At 41.2% G+C, this 23,877-nt stretch overlaps 1 protein-coding gene across 1 annotated transcript; it reads right to left on the reverse strand.

Annotated features, from left to right (window-relative positions):
* Positions 1–394: 394 nt before the first annotated feature.
* Positions 395–22,574, reverse strand: kif28 (kinesin family member 28). The gene is made up of 20 exons (XM_041249382.1): positions 22,518–22,574; positions 21,043–21,234; positions 20,369–20,575; positions 19,447–19,482; positions 18,822–19,046; positions 17,778–17,932; positions 17,384–17,495; positions 15,517–15,584; positions 14,819–14,961; positions 14,189–14,310; positions 13,857–13,947; positions 13,429–13,489; positions 12,836–12,959; positions 12,330–12,474; positions 11,983–12,098; positions 11,674–11,781; positions 4,237–4,511; positions 3,612–3,746; positions 1,503–1,669; positions 395–501 (listed from the first exon to the last, which is right to left on the reverse strand). Exons 1-20 carry the CDS (start codon positions 22,572–22,574, stop codon positions 395–397), a joined length of 2,646 nt encoding a protein of 881 aa, XP_041105316.1.
* Positions 22,575–23,877: the final 1,303 nt, after the last annotated feature.

Raw genomic sequence — 23,877 nt, forward strand, 5'->3', positions numbered from 1 at the left:
CTACACTTGGCCTGTGGCGTCTTAGTTGTTGGAGCTGTCTGCCCACACTGCTCATGCTCTGATAGAAGACCTTGAGAGCTTTGGCAAACTCTGCATCACAGCCTGTGCGTAAGCTCCCCCTGCTGTCCGTTCTTTTAGGCAGGAGAGAAGGTTGAGAGGAACTGCTGCTAATTCTGTGATGATTTCCTCTTTTTGACTCACTCTCAGAATCTACATTAAAATAGAAAGGACTGAAATTGAGGGTATCAAAGAGAGTATCACTGTTGAAAAACCATTTTCCTCAATTAAAAGAAGCGCATCAAGTGGTTTGCTTTACCGCCTGAGCTTAACCTACTAGATGTTTTTGGAGGGGGTTTGCAAGTGGACTTCAAACTCTTATCAAAGTAGTAATTCCCTACAACAGCTCAGGAGAACTGAAGGGCAGTGGGAATCCTCCAAACACACGATCAAACCAACTGCCTTTCTCATCCAGAAGAGCGGATGTCAGGGAGCTACTGGCCTCTGGAGGACAAAGACCAGCCATGCGGGTGTGCTTGAGCTGCAGAGGATCTGGTTTGCAGGCTTTGATAATTATGGTTAAACAGTCTCTTATTTTGGCTCCCTAACTCTGCCTTTAATAGGCAAGACACTCAAGGACCCTGGATGTGAACTCTTGATGTGGTACAGCTTCTAAAAAGGCTGGGCCATTTCTAAAAGCTGTTGTTGTCGTCCCATAATCTCACTACATACAATTCAAATGCTGTGGAATGTGGGTTTATTGGCATACTGGTGTAAGAATTTGGACCTGCCACTCTTATTTGTAGTAGACAACTTACTTTCTTTTGTACTTGTGTTCTTTAACTGTTGTTTTAAACACGCATTTTCTTTTCTCAAGGATTCATTGATATCTCTCAGAAGCTCAGTCTCCTGCTCTAACTTGGTTAGTCGAGTGTACAATTCAGGCAGATGGTTTCCATTAATTTCCTGTAGACAGAAGTAATGAAATCAAATTCATTATTTATTTATTTATTTATTTATATATTTTTTCTTTAGTTTTAACTAGGCGGTTTACAACCGAGGACAATTTACTTAGTCTCTTATTGATATATGCAAAAGAAAGATACACTTAAATTCCAAAAGAACAGTATTTTAAATTTCCTCAACAGGAAATATGTATGCCAATACATTTCTCTGTGCCAAAGGAAACTGGACACAAGAAGCTGAGTTGATTATTAATGTCAATCTGCACATACCATTGTGCTGTGAAACACGGATGTCCTCAGATCATCAATAATGACGCTTCCTTCCTCAGTTACTGTCACACCTTCCATGGAAGAAGCCATTTCTGTGCACCCAGCTGTTAGTTCAAGAGTTGTAGGATTATTGTATGCATATTGAGACACTGGGGTTCACTCACTTTAATTTATTTCAATTAACTTTAACTGGGATAATTAAGTCTAGTTTCCAGGCAACAGTAACAGAATAAACCACTTTCATGTAAGATATTTCTGATATGGTCTTACCTTGGAGTCCCCACAGGTCAACGACTAATGCATTTGTTTGCAGATAATTGAGAAAGTCTTGTGAGACACTCAGCATTGTAAAGTGTGTCTTGTGCTCCAGCGTGGGATTCATATGATTCCAAACACATTCGGTGTAAAAGACGTGTGAGTGATTATATACACTGTATCTACAAACAAGCAAAACGCTAGTTAGCAAGCAGCTTTGCATGTCTTTATTTTAGTAACTGTTATTATAAACAGGAGGTACTTGTGTGCTGCAGTAGAACTTTTTTAAATCTATACATTTAAAACAATCAAGGTGTGAAATACCTCTTCTGTCCGGATACTAGTTTTTTCTTTTAGCTCTGTGTGTTTTTTTATTTTTGTTTGTTTTAATTACAACGTTAGCTGTGTTTTAGTATTACATGTGTTACCTATTTTAAGGTGCTTGAAAATGTATTTTGAAGTTCAGAAAAGTGCTAGTATTTATTAAAATATTATTACCAGTATATTAACATTATGACACGTCATCAGAAAGACATTTCAATGGCAACCACTAGTTGTTCCACATGCTAGTACACATATTAACGAAGAAGTGCCTCATCCATGTAGCCCGTGCTGACCCTAGGATGTTGGATTTCGAGGGGTGCAAACCTAAACTTTGAAGGCAACACCTCTTCACACAAAATGTCATTCTGTTAGTCTTTTTATTTATCCACATTGTTTTTCTGTTTCACTAATAATCTATACCATATTCTTATCCGAAGAGATCATTTTATTTCCCCCTGCGTTCTTCAGTTGATATTTATTTCTGAGTAGTTCCAACATTTAAACAATGTTCAAGGACTCAATAATTTTACCCTGAAAATCCTCCAACAAGCTGCCCTGCAGGAGTCAGGTAGTGAACACCAGGCAGTGACCTTACAGCTGTTCTGGCATGCTGCCGTTTGTTTTTTTATAACTTGTCCTTCGTTCTGTGGTCATGTACACTGGTGGCTACACATTCATATTGATCTTCTGACTGCCTTCTTTTAGTTACATAATTTATAAATAAAATTATCTTTATATCTTCATGTCCCCACCTAGACTTCACTTAAATCTAATCTGGATAACAAATAGTTATAATGTAAAGTCATAATACATTGTTTCATCTCCTGAGTATTGATCTTATATAATTATATGTCAGCTTTATTGTGACCATTAAGTGCGGTTCGGGGGCAGGGGCAGATGAGGAGCAGCCAATCTATCAATTAATCTCTGTGTTTAAGCCCTGGGTCAAACACACTCATTCTTTGTCTTGCTTTTTGCATTCTCCACCTTCCTCTCCTCCTCCTCCAAAATGCAGCGCCACCTCTGCAACGGTCTCCCTCTGGGAGCAAGCGACGATCACTTAACAACCTTAGGCCCAGCCAAGCTGGTCTCAACCTCCGCGAGGAGGCTTCCCCGAGAGCCAAAGCGACCCCCTGGCCAAATCTATCTTAACAATCTCTCTATATCACCCCAGGTTCCCTCTGAGGGCAGCATGCATACTCCCAGCCTTGGTGGCCGATCGGTTCAGTCTCACCTGTGAGAGGGCAGTTTCCCCAAGTCAGGGGGCAACCCCTGTATTCTTTACTAACCACTTGCTTTCATCTATGCCAGTGTTCCTCTCTGAACCCTTTGCATGTTCATTTCCTTCTCAATTTCAGAATTCCTGTTGCCCCGTTTGGCTCTATCTCGACGGTCTGGCCGTGCCGATCTCCCGAAGCGTAGCAGTTCCTTGATAGTCAGGGCAACTTCTAGAACTTCTCTTCATTTTCCCCTTGGGGGAAGTAGCGCTTGCTTCCCAGCCTTGGAGGCCGATCAGTTCGGTCTCACCTCTGTGAGGGCGGCTCTCCATGAGCCAAGGAGAAAGTATGTCATCTTCCTTAAGTCACAAGCACATAATTCCTATTTTAAGTCCCAGGGCCCTTGCTCCTGTCCCATGAATTTGAGATAAAAATTACCTGAATATACACCTTGAAACTAAATGTAATAAGATGTTGCATTTGCTGTCATCAAAAAAAAAACCTTTTGATGTTCCCAAGTAACGGTTCCTTGATTAGAGACACTTCTCTTAACAGACTGACTCACAGAAGACATAATACTTACCCAATCTGAACTCCCCTATCTGTAATCTCTTTAAGCCACTTCACTCCAAACCCCTGGATGACATGTATCTGGAAATCAAGTCTCCTGCCCAGCAGCTCTGTGGGGTCTATCAGGATGTCATCCTCTCCTAGTACTCTGTGAAGCCAGTGACATACAGTTACATAGGAGACAGGGTAACCCACTCAATTTGAAATGTCCTATTTGAATTACGCCTTAGAATGTACCAATTATGGGGACTGAAAAACACATGCTACCTGCCAAAACAACCGCCTCTTTTCTCCTGCCAAATCTAAGCAAACTGATGCTACCAAGCTACGAAATGGTCCAGCCTAGCAACATGCTTGTGTTAGGCACCTGGCAATGAAGCCCAATGAGATCGGCAATGTAGCATGAATTGGATTCAGACCACACTTGCATGGCTGACCCTGCTCTCAAAACTAGATGGACCACAGAGGACCTTGAATGCTACAGAATCTTTAATGTTTTAGCTTGTCCCTCCTAAACACTTTCTTTCAAACCAAGAAACAGAGTTTGTTTTGTCAACAGCTTGGTATGCTCTTTGTTCATTTGAAATGAGTTAATGTGTTACAACGAGAGAAAGCTAAACTAACTCAATGGTACTCACTCTCCTGTGGGAGTGCAGGGGACAAGGTGTATTTGTAAGATGGCTTCCTCCCTGCCTTCTGAGTTGAGGAACTCCACCTGTTCTTCCAGTTTGATGCAGAAGGCGAGAGATTGCAGCCAGACATGAGCGCTTCCTAAGTGTACACAGTCCACTGGGTCCCAGAACGGATCCTTCTCCCTGTCCACACACACAGTGTCCTCTTCCACGTGTCTCTGGTACAACTCCTCCATCAGAAACTTCCTGTTTATAAACTTTGCTTTGGACCACACCCACACCTAAACATGATTACATTTAGATTTCTTCATTTTTAGAAACACTTTTCCACCAGTCATCAACAATAAAGATACATTTCCACATTTCTTAAAAAATGTTATATATATATATATATATATATATATATATATATATATATATATATATATATATATATATATATATGTATGTGTGTGTGTGTGTGTGTATATATGTGTGGGTATATATATATATATATATATATATATATATATATATATATAGAGGTTAGGCATATATATATAGATATATATATATATATATATATATATATATACATATATATATTAACCCAGAATTCAATAACCTTTAGGAAAACAAACAAATAAAAATGGGATGGAAGAGAAAAACGATGGAAACTGGTAAAGAAATACTGTACATTCAAACACGCTATCGGCTAACTGTGATCATTTAACCTTTAAAAACCAATGAGCTGAACCAGGGCCTAAGCATCAGCAATAATGGAATTATTGATCAGGAACCGTTCAGATTTAGATCCATTCAATATTTGTACTTTATAAAGCACTTAGAAGTGTCTGCCTATGATGTCATATACAAGATTGCTTACTTGCTGTTCTTTTGACTCAACAGAAGCAATTATCTCCCACAACTGTGTAGTTTTTCTGCAATAATAACATGCACTACTTACTTTTAAAGACAATTTAGGTGGTAATTTAGAAGACACGAGGACTATCCTATCAGGCAGACTATGGACATTGAAATGTTAGCAGTCTCAGTGTAACAGAATTGCATTTATCTTTATGAGGTTGTTGTTATTTATTTTTAATATCAGTTGCTATCAGCACCACGATTAAAATGTTTTTTCATATAAATTGCAGGTATGTAAGGATAGGCCAGAGGAAGCAGAAAGAGCAGTTAGTAGGACAGAGTGCCGCTGAAGGAACGGACTTAGGACAGAGGGGCCGACCCTGGGTACCCAGCATCTGAGGCTTCTGTAAAGGGGAGCACGTTAAACCCCGTGATTGACCGGTCGAGACTCTGTGCTGCCTGGGACCTGAAGTAAAGAGAAAGCATGCAGGTTAGTATGGGGCTCGAAGGCTGGAAGCGTAAAGCAGCCACGTCCCGAAGAGAGGGATGCATAGAACAGCACCTCACTGGGTGAGGTAAGATAAGCACATGAGCTGTGATAGTGGCCGGGGGTCCACTCTGACTCATGGCAGTGAGATCCCCCCCTATTAGAAGGAAAGTAGGTGGATGCCTGGACCTGAGGTCAGGGAAGTGCGATCACTTGCCCCCCAAAGTATGGACCCCCGTCTCTCCATGAAACACTTGCACCATGAGACAATAAAAAAGAACATATGCCAACGCATAACATATACAAAAGACTAGAAGGACAACAGGGCACACAGAGGTGGTTAGGAATTATTAATAGGTGTGACTTGTGTGTGCCCACCGCTCAGTGGAGAGGAAAAAAAAACCTTTTCAGGGGAAAACCTCTGGTAAGCCTGACGGACAGGCAGCCCCCACTCCAGGCATGCTAACAATTTTTGAATGGGCTGCTACTATGTCAGAGGAAGATGAGTTAATGTAGGAATCCACTGCAGAAGCGCCGCATGTTCTTTATCAGCCTATGCGGAATGAATGAAGGGTGTAAAGCTGAGAAGGGAGACCTGCTCTAGAGATGAGGGTGGAGAGGTGGAGGATTCAATCTTAGACAGCTGAATGAACTGACCATGCCGAAACTGATCGTTCTTGGATGTGTGCAGCCAAATGATGAAATGGGAGTCTGGAATGGCAGAAATGTCATAGAGGCGGATGCCAGTAGCTGGGAAACTGGAAGCAGAGGAAACGGTGAACTCAGAGCTTCTGAGGAAGCTGAAGAAGGCTGACAGACAGATGATCTCCGTTAGTATATCCTCAAAGGGGGAGAAGCCGCATTTCTGAAGTGTAAGAATGAGTGAACAGAAAATGTCTGTTGACATGGGCAGATGGGAGGGTGAGGTGGGGAGTGCTCTTAATAATCCCGCGGACGGTCAGTTGAACTGCTGGTATAGATAGAATGGAGGGAGAGGACATGGACATCATAGGGTAGTAGTATTGTATTCTGGAGATATAGGATTTCATAGATGCTGGGGAGAGATGGAGCGAGTCTCTAGTGTGGACTAAAAAACGGCAGGATCCAGTTTGTGTTGAAGGGAATGGGATGAATCTGATGCTGAGCGCAGAAAATTGAGAATGCTGACCAGGCTGTGGAGTAGGAAGCTCTTGAAGAAGGGACGAGGGCTGCAGACATGTAATGCTGGGCAGATTGAAGGAGGTTTCTGAGAATAGGATTTAGTCGAACATCGAACATGAGTGGGAAATAAGCAGGAAATCATCCATCAAATGGAGGAGGAAAGGAACGTGGTAGGTATTGAGCAGTAACCAGCAGAGGGCTTCTGAGTGTCAAATATTTTTGGGCTACTGTGGCAGCCGAAGATGAGCTGAGTGGCAAAATAAAACTTATCTGGCCAGCAGACTCCAATAAGGTGAGGGAGGGAAGGGTGCATAGGCATCACCTTGAATACATCGGAGGTGTCAGCTTAGCGAGCCAGGCGAATTTGATAAATATAATAGCATCGCACAGCTTTATATAGTGGATTCGTCACTTGATATGAGGGAGTTGCTGCCCCAGGGAGCGGAGAGGTCTATGATGAGGCACTTCTTGCAGGAGTATTTACGGGTAGCTATGCCTATGGGATTAATACAGGAAGTGGTTAGGGGGGGTGCTGACCATAAAGCCTTTGTCGACCTCTACCTGAATAAGGGAACTAACAACTTGTGGCTCTGAAATGTCAGAATGAAGGTTTTGACAAATGAGAGATATGGGAGGAACTTGAGAAATGACTATGTGGAAACCATTTGAAAGACCATTGATTAGGTAGGATGTGAAGAGCTTATCAGGATGAGATTGAAGCGCTTTAGCGAGCGCATGAACATTGACGGGGTGGAAAGCAGAAGCATCTTTGACTGTCATTTTGCTGAAAGAATGGGCATACAGTGGCTTGTGAAAGTATTCACCCCCCTTGGCATTTTTCCTATCTTGTTGCCTTATAACCTGGAATTAAAATGGATTTTTTGGGGGTTTGTATCATTTGATTTACACAACATGCCTACCACTTTGAAGATGCAAAATCTTTTTTATTGTGAAACAAACAAGACAAAAAAACAGAAAACTTGAGCGTGCATAATTATTCTCCCTCCCCCCAAAGCCAATACTTTGTAGAGCCACCTTTTGCAGCAATTACAGCTGCATGTCTCTTGGGGTATGTATCTATAACCTTGGCACATCTAGCCACTAGGATTTTTGCCCATTCTTCAAGGCAAAACTGCTCCAACTCCTTCAAGCTGGATGGGTTCCGCTGGTGTACAGCAATCTTTAAGTCATACTACAGATTTTCAATTGGATTGAGATCTGGGCTTTGACTAGGCCATTCCAAGACATTTAAATGTTTCCCCTTAAACCACTTGAGTGTTGCTTTAGCAGTATGCTTAGGGTCATTGTCCTGCTGGAAGGTTAACCTCCGTCCCAGTCTCAAATCTCTGGAAGACTGAAACAGGTTTCCCTCAAGAATTTCCCTGTATTTAGCGCCATCCAGAATTCCTTCAATTCTGACCAGTTTCCCAATCCCTGCCAATGTAAAACATCCCCACAGCATGATGCTGCCACCACCATGGTGTTCTCGGGTGATGAGAGGTGTTGGGTTTGCGCCAGACATAACGTTTTCCTTGATGGCCAAAAAGCTCAATTTTAATCTCATCTGACCAGAGTACCTTCTTCCATATGTTTGGGGAGTCTCCCACATGCCTTTTGGCGAACACCAAATGTGTTTGCTTATTTTTTTCTTTAAGCAATGGCTTTTTTCTGGCCACTCTTCCGTAAAGCCCAGCTCTGTGGAGTGTACGGCTTAAAGTGGTCCTATGGACAGATACTCCAATCTCCGCTGTGGAGCTTTGCAGCTCTTTCAGGGTTATCTTTGGTCTCTTTGTTGCCTCTCTGATTAATGCCCTCCTTGCCTGGTCTGTGAGTTTTGGTGGATGGCCCTCTCTTGCCAGGTTTGTTGTGGTGCCATATTCTTTCCATTTTTTAATAATGGCTTTAATGTTGCTCCGTGGGATGTTCAAAGTTTCGGATATGATCTGTATTTCTCCACAACTTTGTCCCTGACCTGTTTGGAGAGCTCCTTGGTCTTCATGGTGCCGCTTGCTTGGTGGTGCCCCTTGCTTAGTGGTGTTGCAGACTCTGGGGCCTTTCAGAACAGGTGTATATATACTGAGATCATGTGACAGATCAGATTGCACACAGGTGTACTTTATTTAACTAATTATGTGACTTCTGAAGGTAATTTGTTGCACCAGATCTTATTTAGAGGCTTAATAGCAAAGGGGGTGAATACATATGCACGCACCGTTATTTATTCTTTAGAATTTTTTTAAACAAGTTATTTTTTTCATTTCACTTCACCAATTTGAACTATTTTGTGTATGTCCATTACATGAAATCCAAATAAAAATCCATTTTAATTCCAGGTTGTAAGGCAACAAAATAGGAAAAATGCCAAGGGGGGTCAATACTTTCGCAAGCCACTGTATCTACATGGACTGGGAATGGGTGAATCTACATATCTTGCAGAAACTGCAAATCTATATATCTTGCAGAAACTGCAGATATGTAGATTCTTACAGGACCGACTAAGGCAGGCGGACGTATTAAAATTAGATTTGTTTGCCACTGGAGAACACGATGGGGCGGCTGTAGATGTCTTGCACTTGGGATCTGGTGGGTGGAGCTGAATCATGGATGGGAGCAGCTAAAAGAGGCTAGAAGAGATATTATAGAGTGAAAGCTGGGTTTAAAGGAACTGGCTGCTGCCTTGGGGAATAAGTAGGTGGAGTGAGCGGTAGAGACGCACACGCTGCAGGCGTTAGCTCAGATATCGTAGAACGTGATGCCCCCGTAGCGCACAGACAGCTCTACTATGAAGAAGAGATACTGATAAAACTCATGTATTCTGTGGGGATGGACGGAACAGAGGATATCGCGGTAAATAGAGAAAGCAAGAATAGATTCTCCTACAGAGAAGCTTTTTTTGAGCCATGGGTTGTGGGACTTAAGAGTGACTGAGACGTCTCTGCAATCAAGCACTCCAGAAACTCGGGGGAGGCAATGAGGATAGAGACGAGGCTGACGTCCTTGCCTTCAATTACTTGTTTTCTAATTTTCTGGAGCAATGGAATGGCTTGAGGTGGCAGAAGGGGAGGGGGAACCTAACTCCGTAGATGAGGCGAGGTTGAAGTCCGGAAAGGTAAAGGGGGGAACTGGGATGGATGTACGGAGGGTACATGCGGAAGGAGGGGTGAGATGGCGGCTGGGGCTGAAGAGGTGGAAGGGGGCTGAGGGCTAACTGAGAATTGATAATAGGCTGAAGAAGAGCCTTCATCTGATTAAGCATGTTCAAGGTGGGAACGCATGTGGACCCAACGGAGGAGACGGGTGACTTCGGCAGCAGATGTTGTGGCTGTCCAGGGAGCACTGGCAATGGGCGCTGTGTTAGTAGGATCTTGTGGCTGTGTAGCAGGAGCGTGCGCTGCAAGAGTAGCAGAGGGGAGGGAGGATCGGCTCAGCTGAAAAAGCTTAGCAATAAGGAAGAAAGAGAGACAATCCCGACGGGGATAGTTATCAAAAAGGACTTTCAGCAGCTTAGGTGTCTTCCAATCTTTATAATGAAGCTGCAGCTAGGGATGGCTGACGGAACCTCGCTTTGAGCCCCACACTTGCCTAGCTGAAGGCCTGGTAGTGGGGCTGGAGAAGGCTTAGACCAAGAGGAGGAGAGTCGGGAGATCGAACAGAGCCGGACTGATGGAGGAGTCTGAGGCAGGAACTCGTCCGAGTCTCAAGGAAAGTCATATCCAGAAGGTTTTTTCACTTGGAAGGAGATAAGCTTGCAGATATTTTTTTTTTCTTTTTCTTCGATATTGAAGGAATCTTAGTAGAGGTTTGAGCAAAGTAAGGAGTACACCACCAGTCAGGGTTTCGACACTAGACAGCGGTAGTGCAGGTGATCAGGGCTTAAATAAGGAATTTGAGAATATTAGCAATCCCCAGCTACATGCCCCCCGAACTACGCTATGCTATATTTATTATTTTTACAATTGAATCATGAACAGTTTTACACTGTGGAATAATTAGGGTTTCTATTTTTCGTTTTTTATTAATTTCATTCAGCGGTTTTTTAAATGTATTTATTTTTTAGCTATTTTCTAGTTTTATGTATGACATTGTCTAGGCATTTTTTTTTACATTTAGCCACAATTTGCAATTCTGTTTTACTCTATCTAGCTGTAATATAGCTTTAAATCCTGCGAACAAGCGTTCTAATTGTAATCTCGTTTTAAATCTCACAAGCAGAGTCTCCAGTAGAATTTGCTGCCACTCAGTAGTTGAGGTGGGTTTAAACTTCACAGTATTCAGAAGGAATCAGTGCTAGACAAAAGTCAAGGAGGGACATTGCCCAACTGCACTGGGAAACATAGTTTGTTTTTGTTTTTTTTAAGTTTGTTTTTGTTTTTTAAATGGCAACGGGTGACATCAACTTGAATTGAGTAACCATTTCCGGTATTTTTCTGATATTTATTGGATATAGACTGGGGGTTGTATCCGTAAAGATCAGAAGCCCTAGGAATAATGCTAGGGGCTGGCAACCATTCCTATTTTATGTGTTATATTCCTGTTTTCGTGTTTGGCTCAAAACATTTTTCTTATTCCTTCTTGGCCTACAGTACTCCAGCTGTTGTTTTTGCTTTGGCTGCTGCAGTGTTCAACACTTGGAAATATTTAGTTTTAAAGGTTCAGTCCCTATAGGTGATTGTGTTATTTCAGGTCTCTACTGCCCTCTAGTGACACTACTAAACACTACTGAATTGGCTACAGATCCATAAATTACATTTATTGTTATAAGCAATAAGTGCTTAATACACCGCACCTGTATTCTAGTTCTTTCTCACGCTGTGTTTACACTGTTTTAAAGCTGGACTAGCATGAATTGGCTACAGATCCATAAATTACATTTATTGTTATAAGCAATAAGGCTTTTGATACAGCTGCCTGGTTAAGGTGTACTTCAAGAAGTTGAACTGGTATCTTACCTGCTTAGTTTCTTTGTGGGTCACTTTGACTGTGATTTCTTTTTCCAGATCATGGCCCTTGGAGTCACACATTGCCAAGTTTTTGACCTCTAACTTAAACTCCATAGCCTGTAAAAAAACAAGATATCAAGAGCACTGTGTCAAGAGAATCACATGAAGCTCTAAGTGATGCTGAGGCAGCAGGTGTTTAGAAATATATTGTAATGAATCTAATGCGCCTGCTTCACATAGTAATATACAATATTAAAATGCTGCTTGCCCTAAGTGTTTCATTGTACTGTACTTCAATGTAAAATGTTTCCTTGGTACCTTGTTTAATTCTTGGCTCATCTGGTTTGCCTCAGTCACCATGGGCATCACCTTGATATAGTCATGAAATACTGCGAGCACACTTGGGTTGGCTTTGCCATTCTTACTACTGGTATCTGCAGGGAAAAGCAAGCCATGCATTTATTTCTAAAGAATGAGCCATGAGACCGCCTGCCTCCATCAGCACAAAGACTGGAGACTACCCTAATACAGTGGACACGGTGAGTACACTTTCTTACACATTTTTAGATGAAAGGTTTAACACTTTCACAATAGCTGAAACAATGGTAAACATGAAAATTGGGACAGTGTCCCCACATCCTCCTTGTCATCCCCCTCTGGCTCACCCAGTTTATCCATGTCAAACCCCTCTGCCATGGCAAGCTCTGACTGGAAGAAGTCATAGTCCAATCTGCCCCAGTCCTCGTCGCTGCGTTCAGAGGGAAAGCCAATATACAGAAAGGTACTGTTCGAACCCAATATAATCCGATCCTGTGTTAAAAGTATTGCTGCAATTTAGAAGACCTTAATGTAAAATATTTCAAAACAGAATCAGCATCCTGTAGCATTTTTATATAGAGAATCCTTCTCTCTCTCTCTCTCTCTCTCTCTCTCTCTCTCTCTCTCTCTCTCTCCTCTCTCTCTCTCTCTCTCTCTCTCTCTCTCTCTCTCTCCCTCGATCGTACGTTTTTGTTGTGAACAGATTATCTGAGGCAAAATAATGCATCATGCATCTTATCATTTTAGGTTAGTATCTCCCATTAATTCATATTATTCTTTTTTTATGGTTATTGATAAATGAATGGATGGGATAATCCCATGAACATTGTGTTTAATAAAAATCTAAATGTACCAAATGCTTGAGCTCAGTGCCTTTCAGGATGGGTGTGCCATTCACAATCACTTTGGCCTCTCCACATGGGTCTATGGCAACTCTTCCATCAATATTTGTAAAGGTAGCATGTTTATCTAGAATGCTGACAGTGGAAACAAAAATCATTCAGAACTGGAAAAGATAAACAGTTGCAATATAATATTTGTAATTTTTAAAGCAATATCACAACCATGCCATTTCGTTAAAAAAGAAAACAATGTGGAAATAAACATTCATGTGGCTAAAGTACATGGATATAAATGTAATACTCATGCAGGAATGATTACTTGAGTTTTTAAAGCCATCACAAGCAAGGCGATTACCCTGCTGGTCAACATGGTGCTTGATCACCTAGCTACCAGAGAAGGCAGACTGGACACTGCTTGGATATAATAATCCGTAGCTGTTAAATGTCATGTCTCTTTGATTTTAGCAGAAAGAAACTGAACCGGTGTCAAAAAAATGACTCATCTATTCCTATGCTATGATCTTTTTTAAGAGCCTGCTAGATACAGTAAGCTGCCATTAACCTTTCCATCTGCTGCTATTCTTTTCTGACTGTGTTCACATACCCCAGACCTTTCACTGTTATTGCATTAGAAGCTCTGTCAGAAAGACCTAGTTCCCATTCACCTAGAGACAGGAACAAAACCAAAAACAATGTTAACTGAACAGCATTGAAGACGTGATAAGCATTGGATACTGTCAGGGATGGATTCAAGGCAACCCAATAGCTATGTCCCATTATGGCAAACTCCTTCAACTGCTTTTCTATATTTGTAAACTCAATCTTTTCAGGAATGCAAAAAAATATGTAAAATTGCTCAAACTTAGGATAAGTGCATTACAATACATATTTGAAGTTGTTTCTTGGTAGCTTTTTACATCATTAAATGTACAATTTATCTGAGTAGAAACTTTTTAAACATGATACGGTTTGAAATATACTGCATATACAAAACTGCTAAATAATTAAGTCATTACAAAAGGCAAGGCTTACCCTCTTGGATAAAGTGTTTAACCACTCCGGAAAGCTGGGGGTCTTCATTGATGTTTAATATGTAAGGGAAGGCCTGCATCATCCGCCTCTCCTAGGATTTGAAAAGAGTTTACTTTTCAGAACAGGAATTTGAATAGAATATAAACTCATTATTTTAGATACTAAAAAGCAGGGTGACAATAAATATTGAAGCACCGGTTTAATGAAGATTGCAGAAGTTCTAACTGGGGGGGGAAAATAACAGGATGTGTCATGAAACTGAACCTTCCCAGAATGTTGGGGTCCTATTCTTTATTAGCCTCTCCCATTCCTTGTCTCCCGTTGTTCCATACCTGGGTGATAGCTGTGTACTGCTGCTCCCAATCCCTGTGTGCCTCTTCGAGGTGCTGCTGCCACAGTGCCTGGGTTGCTTGGATCTGCAGTTCATTCTGCGCCAGGAGCTCACGCAACCCCTCTGTAAACAGCAATGAGGTCAGAGGTCTGCATCATACACCCGCTCGGTAAATGAGCCATATACAGAACAAACACCAGGCTCAATACCAGATACAAATTAAAAGAAATAATGACATGTTTAGCCGCTATATCTAATTATTTTGCACATTTACAGCCATGGCCAAAAGTTTTGCACAACCTAGAAATTATCTAATAGCCTAGACATAATTTGAAAAAAACTAAACAAAAACTACATGAACATACTTTAGATCATGTAATCAAAGAAACTACAAAATGATATTGCAAAAGTCTACTGGAGGCCATAGTAGTACAGTATCACATTTTTCAGTTTTTGACAGTTTTTCATTAAGTCTACTGGAAAACTACAAAGCAGTATGTAATTCAATATGTAAACATAGCATTATTCAGCAGGTTTAATTCAACATGATGAAGCAAACCCAGTTAATTTTATAGGGAGATGCAACCCTTTTGTCCCGAGCTGTAGATTAATGGTGCTTGTAAGTGAGTACGTGTTTCATCCTCCGCTCCTCTCCCATCCTGTCCCAGTCTGCTCAGTTTCAGGAGCAGCCTGCCGTTCTCTGCCTTCAGCTCCTTGACCAGCCTCTCACTGGGGCTCTCGTTAATCACAGCTTGGTTCTGGATTTTCTTGGTCCTGAAATGTTGCATCAAACCAGGCTTTCAGATCACTTTCTATAACTTCTAAAAGACATGGTTGATTCTAGCTCAGGATGACACTGAGTGACAGTCTTTTCAGTAGAAACAAACTCCCAGCCCAGGACCTAGTTGACAGATGCCCAATGTACACACACTCATAACCAACTGACTCGGTAAAGACATGTTGGTGGGACTGGTGGATTGATGGATCTATGGATATGGGCATATTACTTCACCTGTGGCTGCAGAAGCCTGGACAGAACATGGTGTAATGAATCCATAGGTAAACTGTGGTACTACTTATGGGTATCTCAACCATAACAATTGTTCAATCAACACACTGGACAGAACACATTGTATATGTAACAATCCTTTCCTTCCTTTGTTTCTTACAGATTAGTGTATTATCCTGCCTGATAGGATTAACACAGTAGACTAAGGTTGTGTCATGTTGCAATGCAGTTGTCAAATGTCATGTTTGGTAATATTAATGGTAGTTGATGATGGGTAATGAATGGGTTTCATGCAGAGGTTAAGCACCGTTGAAGCTCACCTTTCTGCATAGCGCAGAGTGGAGAGAGTCTCTTCATAGCAGATGTCTGCAGGGCTGACAGTTGCAATCTGAGAAATGTATATTTCATACTATATGAGAAGACACATGCCACTATTTCTGGACAGTTGTTTTACTCTACTTTTTATCCCTTCATCTCCATCAAAGCAAACCACTATCACTATATAGTATGTCCAATAAAATACATTTGTTAATCTTAGTGCATTTCTGTTTGTAAGAATATATCAGTAATTCATCTTAGCCTGAATTCTACACTGAACAAAAATATAAACGCAATATGTAAAGTGTTGGTCCTATGTTTCATGAGCTGAAATAAAAGATCCCAGAAATTTTCCATATGCACAAAAAGCTTATTTCTCTCATATTTTGTGCACAAATTTGTTTATATCCCTGTTAGTGAGCATTTCTCCTTTGCCAAGATAATCCATCCACCTGACAGGTGTGGCATATCAAGAAGCTGATTAAACAGCATGATCATTACACAGGTGCACCTTGTGCTGGGGACAATAAAAGGCCACTCTAAAATGTGCAGTTTTGTCACACAACACAATGCCACAGATGTCTCAAGTTTTGAGGGAGCATGCAATTGGCATGCTGACTGCAGGAATGTCCACCAGAGCTGTTGCCAGAGAATTGAATGTTCATTTCTCTACCATAAGCTGCATCCAACGTTGTTTTAGAGAATTTGGCAGTACGTCCAACTGGCTTCACAACCGCAGACCACGTGTAACCATGCCAACCCAGGACCTACACATCAGGCTTCTTCACCTGCGGGATCAACTGAGACCAGCCTCTCGGACAGCTGATGAAACTGTGGGTTTGCACAAACAAAGAATTTCTGCACAAACTGTCAGAAACCGTCTCAGGGAAGCTCACCTGCGTGTGTGTCGTCCTCACCAGGGTCTTGACCTGACTGCAGTTAGACGTTGTAACCGACTTCAGTGGGCAAATGCTCACCTTCGATGGTCACTGGCTTGTTGGAGAGGTACGTTCTTCACGGATGAATCCCGGTTTCATCTGTACCGGGCAGATGGCAGACAGCGTGTATGGCATCATGTGGGCGAGCGGTTTGCTGATGTCAATGTTGTGAACAGAGTGCCCCATGGTGGCGGTGGGGTTATGGTATGGGCAGGCATAAGCTATGGACAACGAACGCAATTGCATTTTATCGATGGCAATTTGAATGCATAGAGATACCGTGATGATATCCTGAGGCCCATTGTTGTGCCATTCATCCGCCACCATCACCTTATGTTTCAGCATGATAATGCACAGCCCCATGTTGCAAGGATCTGTACACAATTCCTGGAAGCTGAAAATGTCCCAGTTCTTCCATGGCCTGCACACTCTCCAGACATGTCGCCCATTGAGCATGTTTGGGATGCTCTGGATCGACGTGTACGACAACGTGTTCCAGTTCCTGCCAATATCCAGCAACTTCACACAGCCATTGAAGAGGAGTGGGACAACATTCCACAGGCCACAATCAACAGCCTGATCAACTCTATGAGAAAGAGATGTGTCACGCTGCATGAGGCAAATGGTGGTCACACCAGATACTGACTGGTTTTCTGATCCACGCCCCTATCTTTTTTTTAAGGTATCTGTGACCAACAGATGCATATCTGTATTCCCAGTCATGTGAAATCCATAGACTAGGGCCTAATGAATTTATTTCAATTGGCTGATTTCCTTATATGAACTATAGCTCAGTAAAATCTTTGAAATTGTTGCATGTTGCGTTTATATTTTTGTTCAGTGTAATTTCTCAACCCCTAATCTCACTGCTATGGCACAGAGCTGCTAAAATAATTTTAAAATCAGAGGGCTAGGGCAGCAATGGATGTACCATGACAGTTCGGCTGTTGCCCCCTAGCGCTGACTGGAGCAGTTTAGTCAGAACTGAATCTCTGTAAGGAATGTGCACCGACTTCCTTCCCACTGCCACGTCTGCCAAAGAGCTGCAGGGATGAGAACAGAGGAACACAGTGAGGCAGACAAGCTGGGAACACCTAAAGCATACCCCATGCATCACCCCAGTTCAATACAGTGAGAAATACCTATACAAAACCACAGCTTTAGACAAGATAACAATTACAGCTCGACCCCTTGAGGACTTTTTTTCAAACCGTCTCACTTCAGAAATGTGGCTGCTCAACTCTTTTCATAAGTAGGTTCTGCTTTACTTTACACAACAGTTAGTTTGACAATAGCCCCAATGAAAGCCTCCCAATTCATCTCACCTTATCACGTTGCCCAGCGTGGTCAGGCTGAGGTTCACAGCTGTGCCTTCCTTGAGACGATCTCCTTCAGACCCAGAGGACCTCTGCCGCTCACTGCCTGCCAGATCCACCAGGTTAATGTTTGACTGCTTTGTGAGGTTCTCCTTTGTGCAAATCTGCAGAAAGAAAACCATTTGATTGTCACCAATAACCATTATCAATGTAAGTATCTACAGTGCAGTCCCACTGCTCTGGTTGAGATCTGGCCCCACTCACAGAAACATATTCAGTTTCCGGATCGTGAACTTAAGGAGTAGTGTGTTTTTCTTTTGAGCAGAAAGCAAATATACAGTAACTGGGCACACAAACTACACACATACAATAACCAGGCACACAAACTATACATATACAGTAATCAGGCACATAAACCACACATACAATAACCAGGCACACAAACTACAAATATACAGTAACCAGGTACACAACTACATATTGTAGCAAGCCAGCGGCTCACACACGCTACTGCCACCTGTCAGACAGCTTCCCCATTAACACAGCTTCAGGCTCATTTGCATGAGTGACAATGCGCAGCATGATGGGACATACTGTTTTGGCTAGTGGCACTATCTAAATGCTCCGGGACATGTAAATAGTTGTGTAAATGGTGTATTGACTTGTCTGTTTCCCCTGTACCTGTTCCATGTGATTTCAGTAAACAGTGTCAGTGCCACCTTAAATGGCAGCGGAGTGTGTGAGAGTCACACACCACCCTTCTCTTTCTCACTCTGTCTGCTCCCTTGTGTGTTTGTTCTGATTCTTGTCTCTGCTAAGTGTAAGACTTACTGTCCTTGTAAGGATTATAAGAATTGCTACTAAAGAGCTTCCAAACTTGAAATGGCTTTCCTATCTCTTCATCCTGAATGCTAGAATATACAAAACTGTCTAGACAGCATGGCTTTTTAGAATAAATATAAACATTTTCATGGGTTAGCAGTTACATGCAAAGGAATGTATCACTAATCAAACTGAGCAGTAACCAAGAGCTTTGTGAAGCCCCATCCTCACCTGCTTTAACTGGATGGTGATGACCATGTGTGAGCGGCTGCTGCAGGCATTCATGTTGGTGGAAGCAGTGGTCCTGGCCCTGGTTCCCTGCTCCATCAGTCTCTCAATCTGCCCATAGCTCTCACAGGGAACCAACTTCAGCCCCTCCACGTAGAAGCCACGCTGCTGGTCCTCCCGCACCTTCAGTCCTCCTGGGGCCTTGCTTTTAGATAGCAAGTCAACCACCTTGCAGCAAGTGAAGTTTTGTTTGCTTTTATTGATATTGAAAAATGTGGGAATGGTTCATTCAGTGTACAACCTGCAGCTTGGCTAAAATTCCTGATGTTATATTTAATATTTTAGAAACTGAGCCGGTTTAAAGCTGTATTTTATATAAGGTACTGGTTTGCGCTGTGCTCCTTACTGCTCCGAAAAAGCCTTAATTAAAACCATATTCATAAAGTATTTAGCTCACTGGTAAACACATTCAACAGAGATACAGCCTTAAACCCCACACCTTACTGAACAAAAGCAAATGCAGATTTAGTTTTGAGTGTAGATTTAAAAAAAAAAAAAAAAAAAAAAAACGACAACAATGGCATCATTCTGGTAACAGTGTAATGGTAATAATTTGGTAATAATTTACCTGTTCGTTGTAGATTTCCAGCATGCTAAAGGATACCTTTAAAAAACAAGTGACATGCTTGAGAGATCTGGTGCACCAACACGATGATACTCAATGAGTGTAATGAATGCCAGGTAATGACATGTACAAAGCTACAGTTACCAGGTGTTAACCCCATTGCATATTGATAATGAACCGTCTGCAACAGCATAGACAGTGGATCTGAAAAGTTACAAATGACAGCAGGTTCAACCCGTCCGCTCACATGGTTAGCAACAGTCTAGAGCCCCTTGCACACCGGCATGCTCTATCTGGGTTGGAACCTACCCCGTCAGGTCACGGTGTCACAGTGCTTTTCATAAATCAGGGCCGACTTGGGTGACAGACGCAAGTGCCCAATGCGCCTACCAATGCCCCGGAAGCAGCTTGTTACGGGCGCTTCTCTGGATTGAACTGTGGGCTAAAATGTTGATTAGAGCAAATGTTTCTACATCCCTGCTGCAATCTGGGTCGTGCTGTGTCTCAAGCAACAAAAATAGGGCTAAACGGAATAAACAGAAACGTTCCTTGTGGAAGTGAAACCTTCACGCAGACGTGGCTCTTTGTTATTTCGTTGGCTTACGAATGGCCGTCATGCATTTTGTCTTGCTCAACCCGTGTCAAAGCCTGTCGACCCACATCCTGAGGTGGGTTGCTGGGACCCAGGTATGTGGTTTCACACTACACAGGACTGTGACCTGGGTAGCCAGTGTGAAATGGCTTAGTTTGCATTATGATACAGCCCTGGAATAGCGTTCAGACAAGGCTATTTATACTCTACCTACTAAATTGTTCTCGCAAATGTTGTTATTATTAAAAAGGGGGCAAGCATTTTATAATATGTATTCATCAATGAGTCACTGAAAAGGTGTTAGCATGTGGATTGCATGAGTTCACTCTATACCTGGTGCAGTCTGTTGCTGTCTCGATTCTCTCCTGTCTCTTTGAAAAGCTCTTTACAGATTGCAGGGATGATGCCTTGGTTAGCGGTGTTGCCGATCATGGAATAGCTTTTTCCTGAGCCGGTCTGTCCATAGGCTAATAGTGTGGCATTGTACCCCTGCCAGGAATTTTCCAACATACCTTGGCCAAGGTCCTGGTAAACCTTCCTCTACAGGAGAGAGCATTACACAAGTCAAACCTGACATGTTGCTGTAGGTTTGACAACTTTGCATGACATTCTGATAGTATTTTCTAGCTAAAAATAACATGTGGCATATTATAGAGTTCAACTACTTGCTGTGTAACTGTATAGCAGTTTGAGCAATTCCAGATTTTCTTGTGAGCCTATATATTCTGTCTGATTAGGACTTATGTGTCTTATTGAGCACACACTAAAAACTGGAATGGGTAAAACTGTTATATTATATTATACCCTTTATCCTCATTGCTACACACTATTATAAAAAGCAGATTGGTGTCATGTTGAAACAAAATGTTTAATACATGTAAAACAGCTGTATCATTTCATTTAATAAAAAAAAAAGTATAAGATAATGAGCCAGATTTTCCAATGTGGGGAAATGAGTTACTTCATACATTTGATATGGATGGGCAATTGGCCTTAATTTTTTTTACCTGGTCAGCATAGCGGCTATTTGGTTCTCCTGGAACAAGCATCCCATCTTTGCTTTTAATAAATTCACTGTGGGACCAGTAGGCATAATCAAAAGTGAAGGTCTTCCTGTTCTGTGGGTTTCGAGGGTCATAGATAGTGGTGGTGTTTGAGTTCATGGAAATAATACACCGGCTGCTGGCATCCTTTTCCCTCTAACAAAAAAATATAGAAAATACTTAGAGCATTTTTACAACAAACACATGACTTACTGTTACTTCCATGTGCCATCTGGTTAAAGTCAGATTTCGTTTAAAATAACATTTGGATGGGTTTTATATGCCGGGCTATACCCAGCAGCGGTCCTAGCTTTGATACAGGTTTATTATGCCTGCAGTTCTCCTGACAGACTACTTGCATGAGGCCATACCCAAACAAGGTACGATGTGTCTTTCCTTAAACATGTTGTCACGATAAACTCTTCTTTTGGGCTGCCACCAATCAGCCAGAAGAAATGCCAGATTAAAGCCCTAAAGTATTTTTTCAGTAACATAAAAAGAGAACACGGTAACAACAGGTTTGCAATGAAATTTGTTGAGTGAGATCCTGTCACATCAATTCCCACTTAAAATACAGTATCCGGAATTGTATTGCTCTATTGGTTGTTTAAAATAGTATTACTTGATATAATAGTGCCAACCAAATAGTAAGATGTATGGTAAAAACTTATGCCATAACTAGTTTCCCTAGAAAGATCTTCGTTCAGGGCCCGGTCCCTTACGGGAAGCGCAGGGACAGGAAGTGATCCTGGATACCATTACGCAATGTACATGAAAATGTGTAGATAATAACATGTATGTATATAAAATGCAATATCCAGGCTAGTGTGTGTGTGTGTGTGTGTGTGTGTGTGTGTGTGTGTGTGTGTGTGTGTGTGTGTATATATGGGTGGTGTGGTGGATATAATATATGATATATATAATATATATATGTGTGTGGACCTCCCATCATATTGTAACAACTTCTAGTTGTTTGTACATGACACTATGATAACTTTCCAACAGCGCCATTAAAAAAAAAAAAAAAAAAAAAATTATAACTATTAATTTGAAATTAGATTTATCCACAACTATAAAACTCAATCATAAGATATGCAGATTCTGAATGAAAACAGTAATTTTTCTAGTTTTCAGTAAAAAAACTATCATGAGATCATACTACGATAAAAACACAACTCCGTAGTATAAATATCGTACATGCATCTTGTGGGAGCTCCATACATTTTATGGCTGTAAAACACAAATATGATACATATTTCACATTACTCAAGCTCCTTTCTGAATGGAGTAATGAGGCACCAATGTATAAAAAGTGACTTAACATTAGTAATCCTCAATCATTATCATCCCAAACAAACAAGAGTAGTGCATTAGTTTATTTGCAAATAAATTATCTACATACACAATAAAAAAAAAAAACAACCTCTGGCTCCACTCACCTTATTGAAAGGCCTCACACGAACAGCAACTTTAACACTGTCTTTATTAGCGGCCATCTCCTCGTTATGTTTTCCTTTTCAGCAAGAACAGCATTAAAAGGCAAGTGTAAGTGTGTAACGTGATGCATCACAATAAGAAATTGCAAGCCCCATGGTCAGCAAGGCAATGTGAGCTTTTAGGTAGGGTATTTTGTTTCACCATTTGTAGTTCATACTTTAAATAATTAAGGGATTGAGCAACTGGTTATATAAGGATTTGTACAATTATGTATTTACTCTACAATGGTTTGCTGATTGCCCCCTCTGCAAAGAGTAACAAAACAGAAGCTTGTTTCATTACAGCTAAACCAAGTAAGCTTTCTACACTGAACAGAATGGTGTGTGGGTACATGGTGAAACACCTTTACCCCAATATACTACTGGTTTCAGATCCTTTTGCATTTGATGATTTGTTTTTATTAGAAACTTACTTACTTACTTAATAGTATCCATTGTTTACAACTTTATACAAAAAAACCCCAAAAACACCACACACACACCACATTAAACCTTACATGGGCATTTGTTATAAGAAGTGATTTTTCCTAGAATGTGTTTCCCCTTGTTGGTACAATATATACTGTAAGATTCACTGTAATGCTTTGCCTCTGTTGATATGTCATAGGATGCAATATAAACGTTTTAATGGTTTACATACACACAACCACCTAACATTAGTGCATCTTATACTGTACCAACAAGTGGAAACACATTAGGCAGTGTTGCTAACTCTCATTTCTTGTAAACAAATTTTACTCCATTTATTTATATTTCAGTTCTGAGGATAACCGTCATTAGCTTAACCAATTAAAATTAAAATCACCATGACTCAAATAAACAAAGTACTTCTAAGGAATGTCAACACCCACATCCAAGCTTTAAATTTAGGGTTTAACAGAAAGCACACATGGTTTGCACTATCCAAGACCGTCTCCTATATTAAGTTATAAAAAACAGAACATGGTTGTGGTTTAACTCGTAAACAAAATTTACATATTGTGAAGTGTACATTTTTATTTTTAACATTGCTAAAATAAATATTTACATAATTCTATATAAATGTATGAAGTCTTATAAAAAAAAAAAAAAAGACCAATACTCCATACAGATCTTACAAAATGTTACAATAAATTTATATAAATTATTTCCCCCTGTGGCAGAGCAAAGCTCTGCCCTTTTTAATTTGGCAGGGATGGGGTTAATTTCCCCTACCTGCCTGGGTTTATTATGTTCAGGTGGCTGGGGTTGATTAGTTGACATAAAAGGAGGCCTCTGCTTCTCATTTGTGAGCAGGGAGCTAAGGAAGCAGGTTGGTGTTTTG

This window comes from Polyodon spathula, chromosome 5 (genome assembly GCF_017654505.1).
Source record: "Polyodon spathula isolate WHYD16114869_AA chromosome 5, ASM1765450v1, whole genome shotgun sequence".
In the NCBI taxonomy this organism is placed as follows: domain Eukaryota; kingdom Metazoa; phylum Chordata; class Actinopteri; order Acipenseriformes; family Polyodontidae; genus Polyodon; species Polyodon spathula.